This window comes from Pan paniscus, chromosome 15 (genome assembly GCF_029289425.2).
Source record: "Pan paniscus chromosome 15, NHGRI_mPanPan1-v2.0_pri, whole genome shotgun sequence".
Classification (NCBI taxonomy): domain Eukaryota; kingdom Metazoa; phylum Chordata; class Mammalia; order Primates; family Hominidae; genus Pan; species Pan paniscus.
Genome location: NC_073264.2, coordinates 46,170,960 through 46,187,614, shown reverse-complemented (window position 1 = coordinate 46,187,614; position 16,655 = coordinate 46,170,960). Strand labels below are relative to the sequence as shown.

The 16,655-nt window shown below is 34.8% G+C and overlaps 1 protein-coding gene across 5 annotated transcripts in view; it reads right to left on the bottom strand.

Annotated features, from left to right (window-relative positions):
• TOGARAM1 (TOG array regulator of axonemal microtubules 1) overlaps positions 1 to 16,655 on the bottom strand; it is a 112,283-nt gene that overhangs the window by 59,744 nt on the left and 35,884 nt on the right. For 3 of the 5 annotated variants that reach the window (XM_008957131.4, XM_034937500.3, XM_008957132.4), the window contains exons 3-7: positions 15,309 to 15,443; positions 10,421 to 10,726; positions 8,528 to 8,787; positions 5,641 to 5,873; positions 2,683 to 2,783 (exon numbers count right to left, since the gene is read on the bottom strand). In XM_008957131.4, the coding sequence (XP_008955379.3) occupies positions 2,683 to 2,783; positions 5,641 to 5,873; positions 8,528 to 8,787; positions 10,421 to 10,726; positions 15,309 to 15,443 (1,035 nt within the window). The remainder of the gene's footprint in view (positions 1 to 2,682; positions 2,784 to 5,640; positions 5,874 to 8,527; positions 8,788 to 10,420; positions 10,727 to 15,308; positions 15,444 to 16,655) is intronic. The other 2 variants (XM_008957133.4, XM_063596065.1) reach the window with 1 other exon arrangement.

Genomic DNA, 16,655 nt, shown 5'->3' with positions numbered 1-16,655 from the left:
TTCTATTAATAGGCAACACTAATCTAATACACTAGAAGAAGTTTACTGTAATATCATTCAGAAAATTTAGCACAATTTGCTTTAATAGGTAGTGGCAGAACATAGGTGGAATTTTAAAATAATTGTTATTTTTGTGTTTATCATCCAATAGTCTTTATTCTGAGCATTATCATTTTTATGTTTTACCAATTAAGCCACAATGAATTTGTAGGAATCACTTGTTTACTGAAAACAAAGCAAACCCAAATATATAAAATCCAAAACATTAGCAACTTATTTTGAGAAAAGGTTAAATTTAATATAATGAATTCAATAATAGTAGTATTTCTAAAACTTGATCCTAGAAATACCTAATTTACTTGTTAAAAATACAGATTTCTAACCAGAAAGATGAATTCATGAGGCATGAGATGAGGCCCCAGAATTAACAGATGTTACATGCACTCAAGGGTGATTCCTAAAATTAGGCAACTTTGTTGGGAGGCCGAGGTGGGTGGATCACGACCATCCTGGCTAACATGGTGAAACCCTGTCTCTACTAAAAATACAAAAAATTAGCCAGGCGTGGTGGCAGGCACCTGTAGTCCCAGCTACCTGGGAGGCTGAGGAAGGAAAATGGCATGAACCTGGGAGGCGGAGCTTGCAGTGAGCTGAGATTACGCCACTGCACTCTAGCCTCAGCGACAGAGCAAGACTCTTGTCTCAAAAAAAAAGATTACGCAACTTTGGAAAACATTAAATATTGCATATATAAGTATGTATTATACTATTATGAGATCACTCTGCTAAAACTTAAATGACTCCCAAGGTCACATGACTAGGGTCACAAGGGAACTCAAATCCAGGTTTTTAAAATCTATTATTTTCCATTTCCAAAGATACTCTTCCAAAAGTGGGTTCCATTTTTACAAAGTAGATACAATCTAGTAATCAGATGTCTCTTGAATTTTACAGAAATACTTGAAAAATTATAGATTAGGATGATCAGCCTGAAAAAGGATTAAGGATAAGTTGATGTATTTCTTTGGGTCACTCTCACCCCTTAGAGGACAAATACATATTGAGTGCCTACTATGCACTAGTTGCTTTATATACATCATGAACTTAGATTTTCACTACCCTTCTCAAGGTTTACGTTGTCAGATGAGGGAACTAAGTTCCAAAGCAGTTAAGTAAGTTGTGTAATGTATGAATACTATTATTAAACATCAAACTGGGGTGTCAGCTCATCTTTTGGACTCCAAAGCACTTATATACTGTCTTTGTATGCCTAGAAGTGCAGCTATCTCTTTGTTAACACTAGTTTTATGCAAGGCAGTATACTAAACACACCTGGTTAAGTCACACATTCCCGATTATGATAAGCCTTGATAGGTAATCAGTGGGAAATAATCTTTGGGGATCAAGAATCTGAGAGTTAAAGAAAAGTAAAGCAATTGTAGTATCATTATAAAAGGTGTCAGTGCAAGATGTAATGGTATAACAAAAGAGGTAATAATCTTGTTTGTGAATTAAGGAAGGCTTCCCAGAGAAAGCAACTGAGCTGTTTTCACAGCTAAATAGGGTGTGGTATGGATTCTAGATTTCATCCAGAAAAAACAGTATGTGCATTTGCAAAGAGATAGGAAATGGTACTGATGGTGGTCTGATTTAACTGGATACAAACAGGGAAAGTACAAGATACAAAGAGGGCAGTGAAAAATGAGGCTGGAGAGGTAGGCTGGGACCAGATCATGAAAGCATGTCCAGAATGAATTCAGGCTGGCCAGTATAGTCAGATTTGCACTGTGGGGAACAGTTTCAAAGTAAGTGAGATTGAAGCAGGGAGAAAATTTAGGCGGCTAAGTAGGTAATAAATGAGGAAAAGTGTGAACTAAAGCCATGGTAGTGGGGATTACAAAGAGGGGTTGAGATTAAGACACATTTAAGAGCAAGAAATTTAAAATCTTAGCAAATAATCAAATACATATATAGTTTTTTAGGAAGGTAATTATAATATAAAGCAGCTTAAAGTTGTTAGGACTTTTACATTAGATCATGTGAAACTAAACATCATATACCAATTTGTTACAGTTTATTCACAATTCAACGTAGTTTTACTAATCATAATGAAGAATCACATGCAGTTCTCACCCTAAATAGATCATAGTGCAAATCTTTTTCTAATTGACTACTAATTACTAAATCTATTTTCTGAGAAGTGATGTTATAAAACTAAAGACTTACAGGTTAGTTCACAAAAATTCTTAACACAAGATACACATGAATTTAACTACTATTAACAGTTAAATATTGTTTTTAAAGAAAATTGTCTTTCGGGATGTCCAGTGGTTCCCAAACTATGCTGCACATTAGAATCATCTGAGGAGTTTTCAAAATTCTGACAGCCAACACCAGCTAAATAACACTCCACACCAACTACATAAAAAATCTAGGTGTAGGAGCCAGCCATAGGTATGCCAATTGAGCTTTAAAAGAGATTGATGATTCAGGTAAATAAATATTTTTTTCTTCCAAAACAGTATCATATTCCTGTCAAAAGGACCTTTTAAGGAGTAAAAAAATGATTAGTCTTAACCAGTATGCACAACAACATGAAATCTGAAATGCACTTGCTATCATTTTTTACATCATTTGAAAATCATATTTTATAAATTATTTTTATAAACAGACATAGAATACCTGCACTGGGGCTTTGTTCAGCAATATGAGAAATTTTTTTCTTTGCAGAAGAAAGTCTTGTTGGACAAGGTTTTGACCCAAATGTTGGAAATATGTCTGACCTACAATGAAACAAAGTAATTTCAATAAACATTAAGATTTAGTGCTGTTCAATACTCACATCACATATTGTCTATTCTCCTTATTAACTCACAGACCTTTTAGATAATAAGGGAGCAATAAGTATGACACTTGAAAAACTATGGCTAACAGTATATATATATATATATATATATATATATATATACACACACACACACACACACACACACACACATATATATATTTTGCTATTCTTAGTTCACCTTTTGGACTGCCAACCTTTTTAACATATGGCCGATTCTTAATTACTCATGACAGGATTGCCACAGAAAATGACTCTGACTTATACTGTATAATCCCTAAGGAAAAAAAAAAATGATCCAAGAATCCATTCTAAAACCAAATCAAGGCCAAGTGTGGTGACTCATGCCTGTAATCCTAGCATTTTGGGAGGCCAAGACAGGAGGATCACTTGAGCCCAGGAAGTTCAAGGCCAGCCTGGGCACCATCGCAAAACTCCATCTCTACAAAAAAACTAAAAAATTAACCAGGCATGGCGGTGCACACCTGTAGTCCCAGCTACTACAGAGGCCGAGGTGGGAGGATCACCTGAGCCCAGGAGGCAGGGGTTGCAGGGAGCTGAGATTGAACTACTACACTCCAGCCTGAGTGACACAGTGAGACCTTGTCTCAAAAAAATAAAAATAAATATAACAAGTCAAATCATTCTTAATTATCTAACTACTACCTATCCTTATATATGATAACACAAAAATAGAGACTTGGCTATATTATAAGTAAGAGATCAGCAATGAGTAAGTTTGGTAAATGCCACTTTCTGCTTAGACTATTCTTTCCTGTACTTTCCTGACATTATAAAGACCTATAGGCCTTTTTTCATTAAGAAAGCCAACTGAAGAATGTTAAATCTGAGCTTAAGGGAACTGTTTTAAATCAGTAAGTGTTACAATGTCAATAAGTTAGTAATGAATATTAAAAAGAATAGATTTTACAAAGAAGTACAATTCTCAGTAAATGGAGAGAAATATATTTGTCAGTGGACATAGTGAGAAATCAGTGTTAAATATTTTGAAAGAGCAATTTCTCTATAACAGATTATTATGAATCTACATTTATATTAAGTGTAGTTGACTTGGATGAAAGAAGAAATTTCAGTCTCTAGGAGGGTGGTTTTCAACAATTTTTCCTCCCCAACCCACCTAAGGACAAAATCTTTAAATCAGGTAGTAGTAGTGGCTTTCTTTGGCCATGAATCTTAAGGCAGTATGCAAGCTGGATAAGAATAATTGTTCTAGAGCCACTAATCTTAAATGTGGAAATCTTAAATTCATTAAAGGCATTTCAGTCCATAAATGAGGGTGTGCTGAACTACCTTCTAACAGAATTCAGTATCTGAAGAGAATAACTCAGTGAGAAAATACAGGACATCATGTATCCAAATCATATAAAATGAAATTTTCTTCTTAAGTAGGTTTCAAATTATTTACACAACCTTGCAACTGTAGGATTATAGAACATAAATTTTCATCTTCATGGAAGATCATAAAAGGACTTTAGCTCTAAAAGCTAAAAATATATTTTGTGTCTTACAACATTATGTAAACACCAGACCATGCTGTCATTCAAAATTCATTTTGCTAATATACCTATTATTCTACCTAGGTAATTACAACAAAGGAACTGTTGGAAGATAAAAGTTCCAAGTACAAAACAAGCTGCTAAAAATGTATAGGAAAAAATAAGGGGCTGAAACAAACTTCTAAGAATGGAACACAAAAATTCAGTTTAATTCTATGAACTGCTGGAATAAAACATTATGATCTATTTAGAACACTACCTCTCCTTTGATTATGCAATCTCTATTTACGTATATTTCTTAGAAGTTCCAATTCACTAAAGTGAAATTAATTTTAATTTTAAATATTTACTTCTGGTTCAGGATTAAATCAAAGGAAAAAAAAATTAAGAATGACACCACCAAATGTTAGCAAGAATGTGAAACAAGGATAACTCTCACACATAGCTGGTAGGAGTGTAAAAGTTACACAATCATTTTGGAAAACTGTTTTAGCAGTTACTTAAAAAGTTAAATATACATCTATTCTATGCCCTATCAATTCTATTACTAGGTTTTTGTCCAAAATAAAAGAGGAAGGGATTCTCCAAAATCCTACAGTAGGGTCACAGAGCTGTCCAGAAAGCAGTTTGAGATCACTCACCAGTTAAGTGAGGTTAAGGTTTAAGACTTAGAGGTTACAGAAGTAATCTGAAAAAGTTAGTCCAACTGCTATGCTGAAAAATAATTTTCTATTGATGTGGGGTGGCCAGGACTTTAAGTCCAGCACTACTGCTGTAGGGAGACTCCTAACAAGGCTATGAGAGCTATGGCATGAAGTCCTGAGCTTCTACAAGATAATGGAAATAAGATATAAGAAAATAATGGCTGGGTGAAACTTATTCATAAATTAGAGGAAACTGGTGCTGAGCTTAAAATGAAAGCAGTAATATTAGCTATAGATCAACTGGCAAAGGAGTCAATAATCCAGAAAAGAGCTAAAGGTCAAAAAGCATTAGGATAAATCCTAGACAAAAAGAACAACTAGGGCTTTAGGAACAGGGTTTATACTAATTTAGGTGCTCTGGTTTACAGTTGGGGTTGCGTTCTCTTTCCACTCACACCAGAAACCAAAGCCAAGCAAGGTAATATCTGTAAACATTTCCAATGTCTTTTAAATATATTTTAACATTTTAAAAACTAAAACATAAATGGTTTTAAGTTTTTACAAATATGATATTAGGGCTCTAAATCACTAATTACAGAGGAACATTCATTTATCACGTCAAAAAATAAAATACATTATTCTCTTCCCCTGGGGAGTTGTAGACAGAGAAGAAGTCAATGATTCTTGGCTGTAAACTCCACTTTCACTGTAAGAACTGATGTTTGGTGAGGAAGACAGAGACGGGGAGTCCATTGTCAAGTCGAGCTTCATTGCAGAATCAGGGCTTTCAAGATCTGAAGTACTGCCACTCAGTTTTGCTCTTTTCTTAGCTGCACTATTACGAAGGGACCTAAGAGAGCTATGCATCTAAGAAAAAATGAAAACAATAAACTTTATAACATAAATTCCTTATATTGGTAAAAGTTATCCTTAAATTTTAAACTCCATTAGCTATACCTAGCTAACCACTTCCCAATCCCGTACTAAAACAAGATGAATACTAATATATATGTATATAGTATCAATACACAGATTTTTATCACTTGGGTATTTATAAACAACCTACTGGGTTGAAAGCTCCTTGAGAGGAAGAATCTCAGCTATTGTTCATCATGGTATCTTCAGCACTGGGCACAATGACTAAATATATGGCATTAATTCAATTATTTAATAAATGAATCATTGAATCAGATGGTAGATATCAGAGCTGATGTCACAGAGGTACACCTGGTGTGCTAATGTGGCTTAGAAGCTAGCTCTGGGAGGTGATTCATGAAAATCAGTTTTCAAAAATTTGATGTTTACATCAAGCTTGCAAGTATTAAAATTACAGATCACTGTACGTAACTTCTGAAGCCAAATATTTTTAGAAATGCAGCTGGGCATGGTGGTGGACACTTGCAGTCTTAGCTATTTGTGAGGCTGAGGCACAAGAATCGCTTGAACCTGGGAGGCAGAGGTTGCAATGAGCCGAGATTGCACCATTGCACTCCAGTCTAGGCAACACAGCGAGACTCTGTTTCAAAAAAAAAAAAAAAAAAAAGGAAATCCAGAGTACAAATTGTTATGGCAAAATATATTAAGACTAGCAACAAAACTTTGAACAAATTGAGGAACATAGAAACATACATAAACTGTTTTGTTTACATTTGATTCATAAGATTAATCGTTTAATGAAAGTATCTGTTTTCAGTTAAAGCAAACATCCATAAATTTCTTAAGTCTTCATAGTTGGAAGGCAAACACAACAACAACAAAAAACCCTTTAATGGATTTAGGGCAGTGTAGTACAGTGAAAAACTTAATGAACATAAAGTTAGGTGAACAGTGCTTGAATCCTAGTCCTACCACATACTTTCTGACCCTGAGCAAGACACATAACATCACTGAGCCTCTTCTGTAAAAACAAACACACACACAAACAAAAAACATAATAGATGTTGACTTGCTTCTTAACTCAGGGAGTTACTGTAAAGATTAAATGAACTAATGAAAATGAAAGTGTTTGATACATTATTAAGCACATTAAGCACATGAAAACTTATGCTTTTGTCAAAAGTCAACTCACACCAAAGAATATAAACAGTGACCCATTCAAAATAATAAATAAGAAGTGTCATATTAGCAACTATAAGGGAGGATAAGTAATTTTCAACAACTACACTAGTTGATTTAATACTAGGGCCACTTCTCTATTAAAAGCGTGAAAAGTTGAATATCTAAAAGCAATGGTATCCTCCTGTATTTACTAATAATTATATAACAGAAACTCACCTTTCAATTACCCACTAAAAAAAGAACTATATTTAAGTTATTATAAAAACAAAGCAAAATTATGTAGGATCAGGTGAAATTTATAAGTTATGTAGGAAAATGTTTTTTCTATATGTTTCTTCCCTTCAAATGAATTCCCTTCCTAGCACTACTAAAATACAAATGAGTTGGGAAAAAAAAAAAAAGGAAAGATTTCACAAGCAGAAGTTGGGGTGATTATTTTAAATCATTAACAACCAACTTTGGTACTTTATAGGTTAGTTTTACATGTGTTTAACATAAAGACATATGTTAAAAATGAATATACAGTAATATTAACTCTATTTTATTGAGCAAATTATCATTACATGATTGATGCTTATACCTTAAAAACAGACTAAGACAAGACCATAAAATATCATAATTAAATATTTGCATTCATATATGTAATATAAAACTTTTTTTTTAACCTGACTTGAAGCAAACTGAAATGATAAAAAGGAGGCATCTATGGAAATAGTACTCTGAAACCAAAGTAATACAGCAACCACATTCCTTGTCTGACATAATTATTATGTACAGTTATCATATTGGTAACATTTTTATAGCACAAAGTGATCTAGGATTTAAAGATGAGTGTACAATATGATCTCAATTTCATAAAGATAAGTAAGCTTGCACAGAAGCACAAAGGACAGGTTCAAATATGTTCATTGCAGTTCACTGTTTGCAATTGCAAAAGACTGATCATAAGCCAAAATCAATGGTATAAACACACCGTAAGTAAATACACAAAAATAATATTAATATAAAAAGTACAAAAATACATAAGACATATATAAATGGTAATAGTGATTGCCTCTGGTGAAGAAGGAAGAGATGTTGAACTGGGGAGAGAACTATGCTATGTTTCATTTATTTAAATATAGGAAACAAATATGACAAACTGTTCACTGGAAGGGTCAGTACATGAGTGTATTGCTATATTATTATTCATACTTTTAATTTAAAAAGGAATAATGTATGCATAGAAAAAATACTTGAAGAAAATACAGTAGAGTGTTAACAGTAAATTATTCTGGTAGTGGGAACTGGCGTGATAAATTCCCTTCCTACTAATTCATGGTATTTTCCACATTTTCTATAATGAACATATTTTTAGAAATAAGATATTATAGGATAAAAAGAACTTGATTTTTCCTTAAATAGCAACTATATTATAGAAAATTGCAAATATTTTTAAGTCATTAAAAATATTTGGTTCTAACCTCTTCTTGATCCAAATCTTTATCCTTGAAATTTAATTCTGAAAGATCAATTGGAAGACTATCTTTTTCACACTTCCAAATATCATCAGGCTCTTTCTTTTTGTGTCCCACTGTGCTTAAATCAGCTTTATCAGGCAAAAGGCTTATTCCCCTTGGTATGGGAGGAACAGGCTTTGTCCCATTTAGACCTCGTCGGGAAGATGGCGATCTCACCAAGGCAGGTGTAAGCTGAACTGGAGGTTTTTCTTGAGAATTTTCTCCTGCATGAAAAATAGATATTTTACTTTTTCTTTTTCTAATTTTAGAGAAGAGGGAGTTATAGTCACAAGTGTTTAAAATACAATGTTTTAAAATAAAAAAAGCACATTATAGCTGGTCACTGGGGAGAACAAGCTGAATAAAGCCTCGGCTTTCGATACAATATTTGATCTTGTACAATAAACAAATACAGAAAGGAATTAATAGAAGAGAATCAAAGTATAGTGCTAAGAGAAAGTGATAAAATTGACTGAATATGCCATAAATTGAACACTGGACTTGTAGGGTAGTTTAAAGGTGAAACATCTTACATCAATGGCTGGGGAAAGAAAATCATGTGGGACGCAGAGGATTCCTTCAACATCTTTTTATTTTTATTTATTTATTTATTTTTTGAGACGGAGTCTCACTCTTGTAGCCCAGGCTGGAGTGCAGTGGTGCCATCTCAGCTCACTGCAACCTCCGCTTCCTGGGTTCAAGCGATTCTCCCACCTCAGCCTCCCAAGTAGCTGGGATTACAGGCACGTGCCATCAGCCCGGCTAATTTTTGTATTTTTGGTAGAGATGGTGTTTCACCATACTGGCCAGGCTGGTCTCAAACTCCTGACCTCAAGGGATCCAACCACCTCGGCCTCCCAAAGTGCTACAGGCGTGACCCACTACGCTCAGTCGACTTTTTAAGACTGAATTTGTCCTGAATGAACTTATATATGCTAATTTCATGATTTTTGGAGTGGGTTATTGTTAAGAAAAGAATATTTTAGTTTATAACAAATAATAAAAAATGTTTCAGCCAGGTGCAGCAGCTCACGCCTGTAATCCCAGCACTTTGGAGGCTGAGGCGGGTTGATCACCTGAGGTCGGGAGTTTGAGACCAGCCTCACCAACATGGAGAAACACCATCTCTACTAAAAATACAAAATTAGCCGGGCATGGTGGCGCATGCCTATAACCCCAGCTACTCAAGAGGCTGAGGCAAGAGAATCACTTGGAGGTGGAGGATGCCGTGAGCCAAGATTGCACCATTGCACTCCAGTCTGGGCAACGAGCGAAACTCCGTCTCAAAAAAAAAAAGTTTCAAATTAATTTTAACATACAATAAAAATTCAATAAATATTAAATAAATGAATATTAGGCATTAATTGCAATAAGCATATGAATGACATTTTATATTTGTAAAGCTAAAATTTGTTAGTAGGCTCTCAAACAACATATGTTGTTCATGTTCATTATAAAACATTATTATTTTCTGGCCCAGCACAGTGGCTCAAGCCTGTAATCCCAGCACTTTGGGAAGACAGGATGGGAGAATCACTTGAGACCAGGAGTTTGAGAACAGCCTGGTCAACATAGTAGGACCCTATCTCTATTTACAAACAAACAAACAAAGAAAAGCATCATTATTTTCCTGGTTCTGAAAAGGATTTTTAAGTGACAATGTAAGAAATAAGAATTTCAATTGAATTTTATACATTTGATTTATTTAACACACTATTAAATATTTTCCTAAATATTTACTAAATTCAGACAGATAAAATGTAGTTTACTAGCTTTTAAAGATCTAACAGCCCTATGCATTAACTTCAAAGTACTAATTCAAACACAAATAAATTTGAACAAAGTATTGACTTTTACCATGATTTCTACCCGTAGGATCAGACGATTTTTGGCTGACAAGCTTCTTCTGTGGACTTGGCTTTGATAGTCCTTCGAAGCTTTTAAGAGGCCAGGAATTTGAGAAATTAACAGAATTATCTTGAGACTTCTTTGGAGATATAATAAGAGGAGATGTATGCTTTGGACTAGTTCGAGGTGATGAGACAGGATAGGATGGAAGGATGTAAGCTCCTGGACTTAGATTTTGACCATTTGAGGAAGTACACTCTGTTTGACTACCAAATGTTTGCTGTGTCTTACTGCCAAAATTGAGGCTAGCATACACTGTAATAAAACAAAAGATAATATATTATTTATGTATACACAGCTTTAACAGTTAAAAGCTTTTTTGCTTTTTGCTTTTCCCATTCAGGTTTTCATCCCAATTGGCATGTATATTTTTGTATGGTATGAGGTAAAGGACTAATTTAATTTGTGTTATTCAAATATTCTGTATCTTCTAATTCAAAACTTCTTTATCCCATTAAAATATTGTACTAACATTTATAAATTAACTTTCTCCTTGTAATTTTATCAATTACATACATACATGCATGTATATGTATACATATACATACATGTCAGAGAAGTCTTGTTTCTTCAGTGAATTATTCTTTTTCTCATTACAATGATCCTCTCTAGAACTAAAAATGTTTTTAGTTTTGGTGTGCATATTTTCCCTATCATCAACATGTTTCTATTTGCTTTTCTCTGAACATTTGCCTAGTGTATCTTTTCCATGCTTTACTTTCTCTCAACCTATCTTGATGTATTTTAGGTAATGCTCTTAAAAAGATCACTTCAATGAAAAACTAAAAAAACAAGATCTGATCACCTCTGTCATTTAAGTTGTAAGTTCTGCCAATTTATACTTACGGAAACTATTCATACATTTGATTTTAATTCTACCATCTTATTTTGTACTATTTATTATTTTTTTCTTTATTACTTCTTCCTTGCCTTTTATTGATCTTTTTATTCTTCAATGAATATAAAAAGTCTATTTGTAATCTTTTAGGGGTTCCCTTAAGTTTTCCTTTAATATTTTAAAAAAAGTTTTCCGTGACAAAATACCTAGCGTACGTATATTAATAAAGCAAACATTCTTCTGAGGACTTAAACAACTGTATATATTATATATCCTTTATTTTTTTAATTCATATCTGACATGGTTAAAATCTCTACTTATACCAAAATCTTAACTAGGTAGAGAGATATAGGAGATTTAGTCACAGATTTACATACAGAATTAAAACTTTCAGTTTCCTCATTTCAATTACAGTGCTCTATTAACAGGTTCTGATGCTTTCATGACAATGTCTCATATATTCCTAGAGATTTAAAAATATTTCCTTTCTATTTTTTTTTGAGACGGAGTCTCGCTCTGTCGCCCAGGCTGGAGTGCAGTGGCACGATCTCAGCTCACTGCAAGCTCTGCCTCCCGGGTTCACACCATTCTCCTGCTTCAGCCTCCCGAGTAGCTGGGATGATAGGTGCCCGCCACCATGTCCGGCTAGTTTTTTTGTAATTTTTAGTAGAGACGGGGTTTCACCGTGTTAGCCAGGATGGTCTCAATCTCTTGATCTCATGATCCACCCGCCTTGGCCTCCCAAAGCACTAGGATTACAGGCGTGAGCCACCGCACACAGCCGAGATTTAAAAATATTTCTTATGAAGAAATCAAACATCCTATCATACTATGCATATACATAAAAACAATGCAATGCAACATACACCAAAATTTCCAACACCTGGTGTGGATCACTACAACATGTAAATTGGGATGCAAATATCTATATTGTTTGGCATCCATACCATAGGTCCTTCAAAGATCACAAGGGGAATATTAATTGAGATGGTAGTGGTTTTAATGTATAACCAAGTATTAAGTTAAATTCTATCAGGTTTAGAAAAACATGGTATCCCTTTATACCAGCTTCTCTAATAACTATTCCAACAGAAAACCAGAAAGCCACTGTGCAATACGACTAAACACTAAGAGTGGATAGTCCTCAAAGGCAATGTAATTATTCAGGGATAGCCTAAACAGGAACAGGTTAAGTGGCACAGCAAGCTCTCTCTGATTATACCAATTATGAGTCCCAAAGATATTCAGGAGTCAAAATTTAGGAAATACCCACATTATTAAGAAAGATGGATTATTTTGTGATGCAGATAATACCACAAAGGATATCTTTAAGGAGTTATGTGGGTCTTTGGGGTGAGTGCAGAAAAGGGTAGTTAAAATGTTAGTGCTAAATACACGAAATCTTCTCTACTAATTTCAAATCATTATTTTTTCATAAATAAATAAGTATATCCCTATCACTCAAAAAAATTTTAGTAAAGGACATACAATAAAATTTAAAATACCTAAAGAAATACTTAATTTGATCCTACCTCTATCTAATAATTGTTAAAGCTATTAATTAGCATGGACATTTAAGAACACCTTCAATCCCCAAATTCCTGACTGATAACCGGCCTCCAATCTTTCCTCTTCTGTATCTTATGTCTTATCTGAAAGGGTAGCTTTTAGGAAGTTACGGTTCCTAATAAGAGACATAATACATTCTAAATTGTCTTAAAATTTAAAACTGTTACGGAAAATAATTGTCATCTGCTAACACAACACTCTTTAATGGATAATGTTATTTTCAATGACTTGGTATTAAAATGCTCATCTTTCTGATGATTAGTGATGTTGAGCTTTTCATATACCTATTAGACATGTATATGTCTTCTTTGAGAAATGCCTACTCAGATCTTTTGCCCATTTTCACATTGTATTTTTGTTTTTTTGCTATTGAATTGTTTGAGTTCCTTATATATTCTGGTTATTGATCCCTCAACAGTGGAATCGTTTGCAAATATTTTCTCCCATTCTGTAAGCTGTATCTTCACTTTGTTGACTGTTTCCTTTGCCATGCAGAAGCTTTTTAGCTAAATGTGATCCCATTTGTTCATTTTTGCTTTGGTCACCTGTGCTTTTGAGGTCTTACTCAAGAAATCTTTGCCCAGACCAATGTCCTGAAGTATTTCACTAATGTTTTCTTCTAGCAGTTTTATAACGTCAGCTTACATTTAAGTCTTCAATACATTTTGATTCGATTTTTGCATACGGTGAAAGGTAGAGGTCTAGTGCAAATCAAAACCACAATAAGATATCATGTCACTCCAGTTAAATAGCTTTTATCAAAAAGACAAAAAATAACAAATGGTGGCAAGGATGGCAACAAAAAGGAATGCTTGTACACTGCTGCTGGGAAGCTAAATTAGTACAGCCACTATAGAAAATAGCAAGGAAGTTCCTCAAAACACTAAAAATGTGCTGGGCATGGTGGCTTGCACCTGTAATCCTAGCACTCTGGGAGGCTGAGGCAGGATTGCTTGTACCCAGGAGATCGAGACTAGTCTGGGCAACATAGTGGAACCCCATCTCTGCAAAAAATTTAAAAATTAACCAGACATAGTAGTGTATACCTGTAGTCCCAGCTACTTGGGAGGCTGAGGTAGGAGGATCACTTGAGCCCGGGAGGTCGAGGCTGCAGTGAGCCATTGCACTCCAGCCTGGGCCACAGAGTGAGACCCTGCCTCAAAAAACTAAAAATACAACTACCATATGATCCAGCAATCCCACTGCTGGGCATATATCGAAAGAAGGAAATCAGTATATCAAAGAGGTATTGCACTTCCATGTTTATTGCAGCACTATTCACAATAGCCAAGTTATGGAATCAACCTAAGTGTCCATCGGCAGAAGAACAGATAAAAGAAAATGTGGTACATATACACAATGGAGAACTATTGAGCCATATAAAGAATGAAATCCTGTCATTTGCAATAACCTAGATAGAAATGGAGGACATTATCTTAAGTGAAATAAGTCAGGCACAGAAAGACAAATATTGCATGTTCTCACTGCTATGTGGGAGCTAAAAAAGAAAAAAAATTAATCCCATGGAGGTAGAGAGCAGAATGATGGTATCCAGAGGCTGGCAAGGGCAGTGAGAAGTAGGTAATAAAGAGAAGGTAGTTAATGCATACAAAAATAAAATAAGAGGCCTGGCACAGTGGCTCATGCCTATAATCCCAGTGCTTTGGGAGGCCGAGGCAGGTGGATCACCTGAGGTCAGGAGTTTGAGACCACCCTGATCAATATGGTGAAACTCTGTCTCTACTAAAAATACAAAAATTACCTGGGCATGGTGGCGTGCACCTGTAGTTCCAGCTAGTCAGGAGGCTGAGACAGGAGAATTGCTCAAAACCCGGGGGTGGGGGCGGAGGTCGCAGTGAGCCGAGATCCTGCCATTACACTCCAGCCTGGGCGACAGAGCAAGACTCCATCTCAAAATAAATAAATAAATAAATAAATAAAATAAAATAAGAAGGAGTAAGATCTAGTGCTCAGTATAGCACAATAAGGTGACTATAGTTAACAATACTTTATTATGTACTTCAAAATAACCACAGGAGTAGATTTGTAATGTTCCCAACACAAAGAAATGACAAATGTTTCAGGTGATGCATATCCTAAATAGCCTAATTTGATCATTACACATTGTATATCAAAATGTCACATGTCCCCCACAAATATGTACCACTATTATGTATATATCAAAGCAAATGCAATACTCATCTCCACCATGAGTATCTAAACTCTAATTTTAATCAGTTGTATTTATATAAAGATTATGAAAACTAATACTTTAGGGTAACAATTATGAAAAAAGTTATTAAAAATATAACAAAATCCTTTTATTTTTTGTGATGAGTATGAGTACACAAAATATCATATAAGTTAGTGTTGGAATCCCCACATAATATTTATAAGTCATTTGTTTCCAAGTAAATTTGGAACTTATACCTTTATCTTGATGACTGCTAGTTGTCCCTAGGAATTGTAAGTCAGAACCCACACTGCCAGTTTTACCACATATTTGTGAAAATCCAAGTTGTGCACATTTCCCAGAAAGATTTGTTTGATGAGTCTCAGTAGTACCTTTTGAAGAAAGGAGGGGAGAAAACATAAAAGCAAAAGTTAACTTTATTTCATGAATACATTTTATTTCATAAATGTTGGTGTAATTTAGGTGGAAATAAATATAAGTGTTTAAGTACAGTGAGGTAGGCAGACAAGAAAGGGATAAAGCTTTTGATACTAGAAAATCAGATTAGTGGCAGGAGTTAAAGGACAGAAGACAGACTAGTAAAGAACAGGGAAAAGACAGGTATGTTGAAGAATATCTGCAAAAGCAGTTTCTTCCTACACTCTTTCTCTCAGCATGGAACGTTTCTCCAGACCTGGCTTGCTTTCTTCCCAGTATTTGTAGTATACGCATTACCCAAAAAGCTCTATTACCAAACTCTTTTCCTTTCTACTTTACTTTTTTTGTGCAGTGGTGTGATCTTGGCTCACTGCAACCGCTGCAACCTCTTTTATTTTCTTTTCTAATATACTTCACAGTATTCACGCAGATTCTAAGCATATCCAGATATGTTTCCTGTTTCCCCTCCTGTGTCTGGTTAAGGTTATTCCTGTGAAGATGAATAAGTCTAAAGAAAAAAAGGTGGTAATGACTCCTCTGGCGTTTAGTTTATCCATCTATTAAATGAGCCCATCCTTTGTAGTTCTGAAACTGTATGATTAAAAAAAATTCTCTCCCTATCATATCAAGCCTCTTTATCTTTCATATCCTGGATGTCTTTTTATTTTATTTTCTTTTTTTTAAGACAGGGTCTCACTCTTATTGCCCAGGCTGGAATGCGGTGGCGCAAACTTGGCTCACTGCAGCCTCGACCTCCCTGAGCTCAGGTGATCTTCCTGCCTCAGTTATTTAAGGCTGGTCTCGAACTCCTGATCTCAGGTGATCCGCCTGCCTTGGCCTCCCAAAGTGCTGGGATTACAGGCGTGAGCCACAGCGCCCAGCCTCTCCCTCCTTTAAAGTCAAGCTCAATCTCTTTCCTGCAGTTTTCTGAAACCACTTCAATACCTATGTTTTCCTTTCTTGAATCCTTAGAGTATTTGTAATTCATATCATCCAATCAAGCATTAGCTTACATATTGTCTTATTTTCCAGTTGTTTAGAATCTGTACAATTAGGAAATGAGCTCCTCAATGGTACAGAGAAATCAAAATCAAAATCAAAACTGCTACAAACATAACTGGACACATTCTTGCATTTCTCCTTCTCTATTAAACAATAAAATAAAC